The 12,155-nt window shown below is 38.2% G+C and overlaps 1 protein-coding gene across 2 annotated transcripts in view; it reads left to right on the forward strand.

The window, feature by feature from the left end:
* The first annotated feature begins 166 nt into the window (after positions 1 to 166).
* LOC136842453 (serine/threonine-protein kinase H1 homolog) overlaps positions 167 to 12,155 on the forward strand; it is an 88,722-nt gene continuing 76,733 nt past the window's right edge. The window contains exon 1 of one of the 2 annotated variants that reach the window (XM_067109807.1): positions 167 to 999. In XM_067109807.1, the coding sequence (XP_066965908.1) occupies positions 314 to 999 (686 nt within the window). In that variant the 5' untranslated portion in view covers positions 167 to 313. The remainder of the gene's footprint in view (positions 1,000 to 12,155) is intronic. The other variant, XM_067109808.1, reaches the window with a different exon arrangement.

Genomic DNA, 12,155 nt, shown 5'->3' on the forward strand with positions numbered 1-12,155 from the left:
AATTCCCAAAATTCAAACGTAAACATTATCTAATCAAAGTAGTCCAAGAATGTATAAAATGCAACAGTTAGTCACTGGTGGATTAATAATGAGGAAAAGAATAATAGCAAGAATAGATGCAGCGAGTCAGTCGCTGATTTAAGATCCTTGGCTCATACGGTTGAGTGAGTCGGTCAACCAAAGATAACGCGACTCACAGACAGTCAGTCAGTCAGTAGATAGGAAGGTGAGAGGTAGTGCCGGTGGCGGGTGTGAGTGCATTGACTTGCGTAATCGTCGTTCAACGCAGTATGTTGCCGTCACCGTGGCCGCCATGGGTTGTGTAGAAAGCCGTAAACTAATCGAAAATGTGTCGGGTCACGGTGACATCAAGACAGTGTACCACCTCGACGACGCCTTTGGGGAAAAGAGTAAAAATCGGAGTGGGGTCGAGGCCGAGGTGAAGAGCGAGCTCCGCGTCGAGGAGTACTCGAACATCGCCGAAAAGATCAAACTCGACAGACAGATCAATAAACACAAGTTCAAGGCGAAATATGACCCTCGGATCACGGCCAAGTACGACATTAAGGCCCTCATCGGGAAGGGCACGTTCAGCAAGGTGGTCCGGGTCGAGAACAAGCTGACGAAGCAGCCCTACGCCATCAAGATCATCGAGAGCAAAGAAGGGCGGGAGGCCTTCGAGGCCGAGCTGGCCATCCTGAGGCGCGTGAAGTGCCCTTACATCATCCAGTTAGTGGAAGTGTTTGACAGTGTCGATAAGATTTACATGGTGATGGAACTAGCCACGGGCGGAGATCTCTTCGACAAGATCATGGCCCGGGGCCCGTTTTCGGAGAGAGACGCCGTCAAGGCGCTGAAGATGGTGCTGGAGGGGGTCAAGTATCTTCATAATCTGGGCATCACCCACAGAGACCTCAAGCCCGATAATCTCCTGTACTATCACCCGGGGACGGATTCCAGGTTGATGATCACGGACTTTGGGCTGGCGCATACCAGAAAGTGAGTTATTTGGCATTTTCTAATAACTGACGCCAAGTTTGCTCATTTTTTTTCAGTTTAGCCTTAGATCTTTTAAATGATTTGAATGTGATATTGTTGAATAATTGGGATCTTAACATCCAAGTCAGATGATTTCGTATGGATGTCTTCCTTTAAAGGCAATTGCCCCGCCCACTTTGGGTCTCTCCTAATTATCTTGTGTGGGCGTGATTGTTATGGAATCTTAGACCAAATCAACATTGCTTAATTCGGGTCCTGTATATTTATGAAAAGTTTTGGTATTATTTTTATTTTCTGTTGTATTATGATGTGATTTACATGATTTTGAGTTTATTTCCATCGCAAATGAATACTTATCCTTCCCCGGCAAATGATATACTGTATACAAAATTAATAAAATTACGACTTGTCAGAATACTGCCCCCTCCATAGCTAATACGGCAAAACTGTAATCAGTAAACACAGTTTTGCCGTATTAGCTATGGAGAAGGGGTGCAGTATTCTGATTCGATTTTATTAATTTTGTATTAAGTTCATTTTGGAAATTTGGCACATCATAATACAACAGAAAAACCTATATTTTATGTTGAAAGCAATTAATGTCCATAGTGAAATAATACCAAAGTTTTGTTTATTTTAGATTTGGCTAGCGTACTTTTCGGTTATTTAATTGATGGAACAAATTAAGTTCAAATTTTAACCTTTTCTTAAGTTCACATTTTATAGAATATTAGTCTAGTATTTTTTTCCCTTATTTTTCATATTTATATTTTAGATATTACTTTCATATTTACTTAAGCCCTTGGGCTTGTAGTATTTTGCATTTCCATTGAGGTTTTATATTGGCTAGTAGTAGTAGTAGTAGTAGTAGTAGTAGTAGTAGTATTAACAGTAGGCCTAGGCAGTTGTCACAAGAAAGTTTTATTGCTTACAACTTTTATTTCCCCAGAGAATAGACATCTAAGATTCCCACTGCCCTGATATAGGCTAGTACTTATTTTATTCCCTCGCGGTACTTATGGACATATTATGGTTACAGAGTTTTGATTCTCCGGATTCATATGAATAATGAGGCTGTTATACCGTAGTATTTTGAATAAAGGTAACCATTAGGAGTGATAAAGCTCGTGTTAGGCGTATGCACTCAACCTTTTGGGATAAGGTGGGGTGTCAGTGTATTTCATTAATGGACATCCACGGCCATGTGACATTGCTCCGTATGCTGGCCGCTCTCTTAATGGACCTGTCACGTTGTCAGAGGGACGATTATTTCGACACCAATTGATGCTTTGCCACCAGAAGGCGCTTGTGTTGTCACACGGGCAGATTCGTTAGTTAATGTGAGCAGTCATTTTCATTCCACAGACACGTGTCGATTTTGCATTTAAAGCAGAAACATATGAATTATAACAAAGTAATTAGAGGAGTGGTTCGTTCCTACTGAATGGTGGGCAGTTTAACTCCTAGTACTAGGTTACTCATGCTTCTGTGAAATCGATTTAAAATCTGGCGTCCGTTGAGAATATTCTTCCCGCGCAAATGCTGCAAGAAAACGAGCGGTCGTCTTGTCAGTATAAATACTCAAAATCATTTTTGTCGTGATTGGAGTGAAATTTTATATTATGGCGTCGTTATAATACTGTACTTGATTTTCATGAGATATAATTTTTCATTTTTTTGTGGGTCAAACGATTCATAGGTGCATATTATCGTTGAGTGCAGAGAAGTGTCCGTGTATTTGTTTTAGCGTTTATCCCTAAGCGCAATTTTAACTTAAAATTTGGTTGAGGCATCTGTTTAGGGAATTATTGACCTGTCACGTCCCCACGCACAACGCTCACACACACTATATATATATATATATATATATATATATATATATATATATATATATATATATATATATATATATAGTTAGTCACTTCGTTGTTTCATTGCATAGGTTTGTATATACCAAATGAATTCATGAGAAATATCTTTCATCAGTTTTTATTTTTACTTGACGTAAACTTCCCACCCTGTTTACGTGAATCCTTTGGGATTTTAACTAACGTGATCTGTCAAATGCATTTTATCAGACAAGAAAAGTGTCTGTTAGTGCAAAGTAAACTATATTCGATTTAAAAAAAAAAAGCTCCTAATTTTCATTTATGACGTCATTTTGACAGAAGTTAAGTGAGAGACAGCGGACTGTTGAATTAGAATGCAGATTTCTAGAAGAATCTTTCTAGAGGTTAGCCTTAGTCCGGGCTATTTCTTGCAACTAATGACATGTAAACGTTGTGAGATTTTAAAAGAACGTTTATCCTTGAAGGCTCCCGGTACTGTAGGTCTATATCGGTGAGGAAGAGTTTGAATTCATCGGTGAGTTGCTGCTTATTCTTATCTTTTACGGATTGTTTACAAAGAAATATTTTCCCTATTGCCTTGAAATTTTGTAAACTTTAACTTTGATGGCGGCGAAAAACGCAGCATGCGTAGGCAAAATGCGGTAAATTTCAATTTTTAACCAGCCTAGATACAGTAGATCCAGTACAAATGTTGAAAACAGTATACTTACGTACATTTACTGTAGGTACCGACTTGCTGTATTTTGTCCAGGTTACAGTAATGTGTTATTCTGCATATGAAAGAAAATTTTACCCTGATTAGGATTATTTTTAGTACGCTAAGGTTCAGATGACTCGAACTATAAGGCCAAGTCACATCTCATGTCATTTCCATTCCTTACCAATAAAAAAAGTAAAAAGCAAATGTTCGTTCATGTGACGCTCAAGAGAGTTGATTCCTTGATGACGCAGCCTTATTCTTATTTAAGGTAGCCGTGATGTGAATACAATTCATCTCATAAATAAATCATTAATTCGAACATACATGAAGGATATTGGCAAACTTGGCTATTAGAATCACTGTTTGAAGTATGGCTGCCCAAATGTTGAAACATTAATTTCTAACATTTTTAAAAAACCCGTTCTGGAAGTCGTACGATATAGCATTTTAGTATAATAGGCTAATTATAATTCCATTTTAATAATCTACATTGATGCTAGGATGGGAGAAAGGGAAAGTCTTCTTCCTTCCCTTCCCACGTAAACAAGATGGTCTTTCTGCAGAAAGGTGACGCTACCCCTTCAATACGACCAGCTTTTGTTTACGGTTGCACGTGTAAGTTTGTAGCAAGATTTGGGAAAAAGTATTCTTGTGACACCCTATTTACGTTTTGGCATTATCGGGATTTTTTACTTAATTTTTATAGTGACGATTTTTTTATCTTTGGTCAGTATCACAGGTTGCACTTTTTTTTTATCTTTTATTTAAAAATCATATCAAGTACATTTTACAAACAAATACATGTGCTATATATGTAATTTATGTACAAAAAAATTACAAAAAGAAACATCTGAAAATAAATCATGCACATCAAAACAATTCCTATCTATTTTTCATAAACTTTAAAATGCACAGGTGAGGTACTTATCTGTAAGATATAAATTAATTTTTTCTTTAAGGAGAATTTTCATCAAATACCTATCATAACTAAATTTACTTTTTATATACTGATATATTTCATTTATATCAAAATTTAACTGTCTCCCCTATCCAAATTGAATATAAGTACCCTGCAGTTAACATAATATACGTTATATATTTTTTCATTCATACTGGTTGGTTTTTCACCAGCCTTGTGAATATTTTTATCAGGTCTTCATTTGTAGGTAGTAAATTTGAACGGAATTTTTTTGTTTTAACTTTTGTGACGAAATGATGTGTAGCTCCTTATCATAATCATCATCCGGCCCTTATGGTTATTCGTGTTCTTCACTGGCCCAAAGACAGATTTCCAGGTTACTAACCCGTATGTATCCACCTTTGTCAAAGTCTAGGGTCACGGTCTAGGCCGTGTACAGGGTAAACATATGCTAATTAGGCTAAAGTAGACGGGAACACGAAGACATCGTTTAGTAATATAATCACTCGACCACGCAAAGAAATGGGTGTATATAATACTTTGATCCCCGAGGGCCTAGTACTAAACACGTCGTCTCAAGGCGCCTTTGTCGTGTTTAGTACTAGCACTTCGGTGGATACGTACCGAGTTAATACCGATTTCCAGCACCCGAACGCGTTGTCTTCAACTAGGTGTATATGTATCCCATTGCATATTTGTCCGTTCGTTATTCTCGACGCAGATAATTTTAACATTTCTCCTGATGTCCCGTATAAGCTACATGTTTCCAAAATTTTACATTTAACGTTATCTCTGTCTCCATGAATAAGGATAGTAACCAATTCATATATATATATATATATATATATATATATATATATATATATATATATATATATATATATATATATAATATAATATAATATATATAATATTAAGCCGTGCTAGGAGTCTTCCTGAATATCATCACGTAGATCTGCTGATTCATTCCGCAGGATTAACACCCGTCCTCTCTCTCTCTCTCTCTCTCTCTCTCTCTCTCTCTCTCTCTCTCTCTCTCTCTCTCTCTCTCTCTCTCTCTCTCTCTCTCTCTCATACTGCCTCCGAACGCACACTTGTAAAATAAGCATCGTGTTACACCCTTTACAGGACATACTTAGGGGGTGAATGCCTAACTTTTAAACACATCCGTAGAATAAACGTACCTTGTCAACAATGGCGAATTGCCAAAAACATTGACGTGCATGTTTCTAAGCAGATTGCCAGTGGTCACTTCCCTTATTGCTTGGTTCTTTGAAGGCTTCTCTCTCTCTCTCTCTCTCTCTCTCTCTCTCTCTCTCTCAGCAGGCGTAGGCTTACTCTCTCACGTTGCATTATTTGCCCATTCCCTTACTTGTTTTCGCGTCAGAGAAAATTGTTTCCTATAATGATTCTTGATGAACTTTTCGAATATTTGGGGCTAGACTCATTTCTCATGGGACCTTCGTTTTAACCCATAACCGCACTCTAAGGCTCCAGAGGTCTGTCGAAAGATTATTGTAGCCTGATAAGTTTAAACATCACAGTGAGCGCAGATATTTTCTAACAGTCTAAAGAGAGCAATCATTCAGTTGCTATCATTGCCATATTGTATTGATAACTTTGATTAGTGGTGTATTGTGTATGGAAGATTATATATATATATATATATATATATATATATATATATATATATATATATATATATATATATATATATATATATATATATATATATACACGACGATGATGATGAAGGCAGAAGTCTAATATACAGAGACCAAGGGGAGATGGAGAGACACACGAACAATCAACAGCTTTTATTGTGGCTGACGGCGTTTCGCAATAATCCACTGCAGTTTCAAGGCTGCAATGACGCTTAATTTTGTTTAATGAAAAAAAAACGGACGTCACTACATAAAGATAAAAGTAAAAAAAAGATTACATTTTTAAAGTATCTTAAAACAAACCTACCCAATACATGGCTAAAAAGTGACCAAACATAAAAAAGGTAAATCTAGTCGAAAGTAAACAGAAGAGAAGAGGAATTACAAATTTACTCTCGACTAGTTTTGCCCAGACGTCTTCCACACCTTTGTTTATTTTGTCATTTTCTCTGCTTTTCTGTTGACTTCCGACTAGTTTTGCCTTTTTTATGTTTAGTCGCTTTGTAGCCATGTACTGGGTAGGTTTGTTTTAAGATATTTTAAGAAATGTATTTTTTTATCTCAAAATATTATGTAGTGAAGTCTTTTTTTTTATTAAACAAAATTGTGTCGTTGCAACCTTGAAAATGCGATGGATTATTGCGAAACGCCGTCGGCCACAATTAAAGCTGTTGATTGTTTGTGTGCCACTCCATCTGCCCTTGGTTTCCCGTGTGTGTGTGTGTGTGTGTATATATATATATATATATATATATATATATATATATATATATATATATATATATATATATACCAGAATAGCGTTGAATAACGTTGAACATCTTCATATCTTAGCTTTCGGAAAACCTTTTTCTATCTTAAGATCTTACCAATAAAGTCAAAAGGAACATACACATAAAGTAAGACAGTCACATTAAACATGATATAACAGAAGGAAGTGAAAAGTAGTAAATTACGCTAAAAATTCACAGATGATGATAACGACAGCGCAGCCAACTTTCTCGAATAAAGAAACTCCGCCTAGGGTTGGCTTCTGATGATGCTGGAAAATTGCCCCCACTTGTGGTCAATTCCAAGTTAGCCCTCGAAGTGTCTAGCGTCAGTGGCGTAACTAGCGTTAGTGGCGCCCCGGGACGGACTCTGAAAGTGCCGCCCCATTTCCGTGCTAAAAAAAGTACTAAAGCGGTGAAAATGAAACGTACATTTTAAGTCTTAAGCCTTAACGTCTCAGTCATTCATTGTATTTCACAAAGCTAAAACAACAACAGCAGCAGATTTACAACGGAACCCTACGAGCTTTGTTAGAAGCGGATTCTCTAACAACTTCAAAGGCCCACTGATTAGTAATTTCATGCTCAAAAGATGCCAGAGCCCGCTCCCCCCTAGCCCCGGACAGTGAAGCCCGGGGCGAACCGCCCCGCCCCCAAGGCCTTAGTTACGCCACTGTCATTGAATGTTGTTCACTTCGAGAGTGATCCCTGATGGCCGAATGAGTTAGTCAGACCCTTGCAATGACCGGTTCTTGGAGAACGACCGAAGTGCTCGGACAATCTTGTCAAACATGCCTTTCACTCTTTCCGAATTGTGATGCGCTGCAGCTATCACACTTGTGTTTATTATAAACGACACTCGAGCAAAGGTCATCTGAAACCTTATCTGGAAACTTGACAATAATCTGTTGACAATATAATCTATTCGTACCCGCTGGAGGGAGGAAAAAACTCTTAGGCGGATAAAATTCAAGAAATTCCTAGATTTCACATATTCCCTGTAACATATATATACTGTATACAGTACATATATATATATATATATATATATATATATATATATATATATATATATATATATATATATATATATATATATATATATATAAAATATTCTAATATAAACATATATTGTTTGTCAATATTGCACTTGTAAATCGTAGCATCAGTGTACTAATTTTTCCTGTATATATACAGTACAGTATATATGTATACATATACATTAGCCTATTATATACATGTATGTTTTTGTGTCTTTTTGTCTGAGTGCACGCGCGCATAATGAGGATTGGGCGTTGTGGCTTTACAAAGTAAACCACAATCAATTTCCGTGTTCCGTGAGTCACACGATCACTCGTATTTGGAGAGAGAAAGAATCACTACAAAACAAGCGTAAACAGAACCAAACCAGTTACCAGTCGCTGACATAGAGCGAGAGAGTAGGTTGTCCTCCCTATAGAGCAAGCAAAGTCAGGCTCAAACCAGTCACACGCCCTTAACGGTTACTCCATAACTGTGTCGGAGGTTTTTTGGGGTGGAATTTAATAGAAAAAAACTAATAGGACAAATTAGATTTATATGACGAAGAGGAATACAATATGATTATATAAAGGAGCTGGTTTTCATTATGAGAATAGGGACATGATTAATATTACAGGCAAACAGCTTGCAAAATGGATAAGTGCATGCCATTTTATGAGGGTGCATCATTTATAGGCCTCTGATTATAGTGGAAAGTGTAGCTGGATATGTCTAAATGCTATAAGGACAAATGTAAGATTTTCTTTTTTGGAGTATGTACTAAAACATTCCGCATTTATTCATAGTTTTAAACTGTGACCCCCTTGTAGGCCTAGGGTCCGTCACTCTACAGTAAAACATGTCATGAACACGTAGGCAATTTATCTCCAACACATCACGTCAAAGACCGTAAGTGGAGAACGATCATTTTGCCAATACTGGACAATCGTACAGAGCACATGTTAGGTCTAACTTCCAATGTATCATTAACTTCCCTTCAACTTGTTTGTGATGTGTCTGCGACAAATTACCGACATGTGTTTATGATATATTTTACTGTAGCTGTGCGCACCTTAGGAAGATGTAGTTTAGCCCAACTCGCCTAGTAAGTATAGGCCTACCCTGTAGAACGTGATGCATTTTGCTCGGTATAATCATTAGGCTTATACCGTGTTACCAGTGACGCCTCGATGATTTTCCGGAGATCAATCTAATTACTTCCATGATTCCGAGGTTTTACATTGCTTAAACAACGAGATAATAATTGAAATAATAATTACCAATCGTGAATTCTCAGTTCCAGAGGTCCTTTATTCCTCTCACCGTTGGACTGTAAAACAGTCTCCCAGAGGATGTCGTGCAATGCATTACTTCCCCACTACTATTCTCCTTGCATTTCAATACATTTTTATCTGTTTATTAATTTATTTGTTTTTCTTCTGTAATAAGTGAGATCTCTTCTTTCTTTATTTCCTTTTAGCTCCTCTTACTTCTTCCTGATGAACACCATATTCTTTGGAAGCTTGAATTTCAAGTCAATGGCCCCTGTGGGCTTGCTCCATATGAATAGGTTTCATCTTTTGAATAATAATAATAGTAATAATAATAATAATGCAGATTATAGTTTCCAAGTAATAATAATCATTATAGGCTAATAGATTCAAAATCAACAGTAAAAATCAGCCGAACTAAGTCGATGGGTTCTACATTCTGTTTGGTTATGGGGCTTTTTTTAATTAAATTAATTGTATTATTATAATGCTAATAATTATTTAGTGATAATACTGTACAGATATTGGTAACATTAGTAGTAACAACATTAAACTAATGTTAGTACAGTGGGATTTTGTTGCGAAGAGGCACCCACCGTTCTTAAATGGTACTATGTATGATGTTTATATCAAAAAAATTTTAAATTGCAATGAAATTGTTAACCTTGATAATTGTAATATAAAAATAATAATAGTATATATAAAAGGATTACTTTGTTGAATGGCGCCCTCAATCCTGTAATGATATTATTGGTTACAGTGTAAACTATAATACTGATACAGTAATAATATTAGTATAATAGGCTTCCCTTCATACTGAATAATATTAGTTTAAACCCTCCTGTCTTTATGGGCAAAGACGCATTGCTGTCTTTCTCCCCCCCCACCCACCACCCCACCCTCCTATCGATCGACTGGCGTATTTATTTGCACATTCATTCATCTCACAATCATGCTTTTGTCTCGTCCATCTCTCCCCTTCTTCTTAGGACCTGCCTCTCCTCTCTCTCTCTCTCTCTCTCTCTCTCTCTCTCTCTCTCTCTCTCTCTCTCATAGTCCCTTCTTCACAGGAACCTGTCCCTCCTCTCTCTCTCTCTCTCTCTCTCTCTCTCTCTCTCTCTCTCTCTCTCTCTGTCCCTTCTTCACAGGAACCTGTCCCTCCTCTCTCTCTCTCTCTCTCTCTCTCTCTCTCTCTCTCTCTCTCTCTGTCTTAGTCCCTTCTTCACAGGAACCTGTCCCTCCTCTCTCTCTCTCTCTCTCTCTCTCTCTCTCTCTCTCTCTCTCTCTCTTGTCCCTTCTTCACAGGACCCTGTCCCTCCTCTCTCTCTCTCTCTCTCTCTCTCTCTCTCTCTCTCTCCCTTCTCTCTCTCTTAGTCCCTTCTTCACTCTCTCTCTCTCTCTCTCTCTCTCTCTCTCTCTCTCTCTCTCTCTCTCTTAGTCCCTTCTTCACAGGAACCTGTCCCTCCTCTCTCTCTCTCTCTCTCTCTCTCTCTCTCTCTCTCTCTCTCTCTCTCTCTTAGTCCCTTCTTCACAGGAACCTGCCCTCCTCCTCTCTCTCTCTCTCTCTCTCTCTCTCTCTCTCTCTCTCTCTCTCTCTCTCTCTCTCTCTCTCTCAGTCCCTTCTTCACAGGACCTGCCCCTCCTCTCTCTCTCTCTCTCTCTCTCTCTCTCTCTCTCAGCACAGTAGCATGTGCCGGCTCACAACCAAGTAGACTCCTTAAGCCTTAGGGGTTTAGTGCTGTCAGTGCTTCACACGTGGTGCACTGTAGGCATTATTCATGTGTGTTTGCAGCGTGTTATCCACTCTTTAGCCTTTTACTTTACCTCCATTCCCTTTTTTTCCTCCTATTTTGCTGGCCAACTTCTCCAACTATCACTTCTCAGTACAGCGTATTTTTTTTTTTTTTTTTTTTTTACAGTTCAACCTTTAGATCCTTGTACTTCATCTCCTGTATTTCCTGGATCAGTTTTATTTTGCTGTCCAGCCTCTCAAACTCCCTCTTTTGGCTGTCTTGAGCGCTGAATGGCCGAGAGTGCCTCAGTGCTTGGCGTGACAGCCTCAGTTTCGTAACATGAAATGAGTAAATTTGCGTCGTTACTTGCGTATCTGAATGTTAGTCGCCTGTTGTGGTTCATAACTCGTGTGTAAAGGAAAACTGGTCAAAATTGAACCGACGTGAGTTGTCAGTAGGACAAAATTGAGCTGACGTGAGTTGTCAGTAGGACAAAATTGAGCTGACGTGAGTTGTCAGTAGGACAAAATTGAGCTGACGTGAGTTGTCAGTACTCTAAAAAAAGGGGGGGGGGTGCCGGGAAAGCCTCGAAGAGGTAATCGCATTCGTCATATTTATTTATCGTCCCCTCCACTGACACCACTTCAAAACCCCCTGCTCTCCCTCCTGCCATAACTGGGTCTTCTCGAGGTTGACCTTCGACCTGAGGTTGACCTCGGTGACCCGCTTGTGAGGGGTAATTTCAGCCGTTTGTTTGATCAAGTCGCTCTGATTGTCCCTTGTGTTTTGCGACGCCAGTGCTCTGTTGAATATCAGTCAGTCAGTCTCTTGTGTTTGGTGTTTTTTTTTTTTAATTCCTAGATAGTGTTTATTTGTATTAATCCGAAGATATTTGCGTGACTGGTGTGGTATAATCTACAGTACTGCATATTATACATTTGTAGTGGAATTTTTGCTCTTATTGTAAACAGATGAAGGATTTCTTGTGTGGGTTTGTTTTTAAACCACTGGACTTTCTAAGGTGTTTTTGTTTTGTCAGACGATCAAATGTCAAGTTTTGCTTTACGGTATTTGACTGATGTGAAAGGTGACGTTCACTTCGCAGCCGTATTGATACCAAGTAAAACTTATAAAGCTTTTGCTGAAGATCTTTTCAGGGCCCTTGGTACTACCTGATTTCGAGAAAAATCTTGAAAAATTCAAGATGTGTATTTAGTATATATAGGCTA

Source organism: Macrobrachium rosenbergii, chromosome 10 (assembly GCF_040412425.1).
Source record: "Macrobrachium rosenbergii isolate ZJJX-2024 chromosome 10, ASM4041242v1, whole genome shotgun sequence".
In the NCBI taxonomy this organism is placed as follows: domain Eukaryota; kingdom Metazoa; phylum Arthropoda; class Malacostraca; order Decapoda; family Palaemonidae; genus Macrobrachium; species Macrobrachium rosenbergii.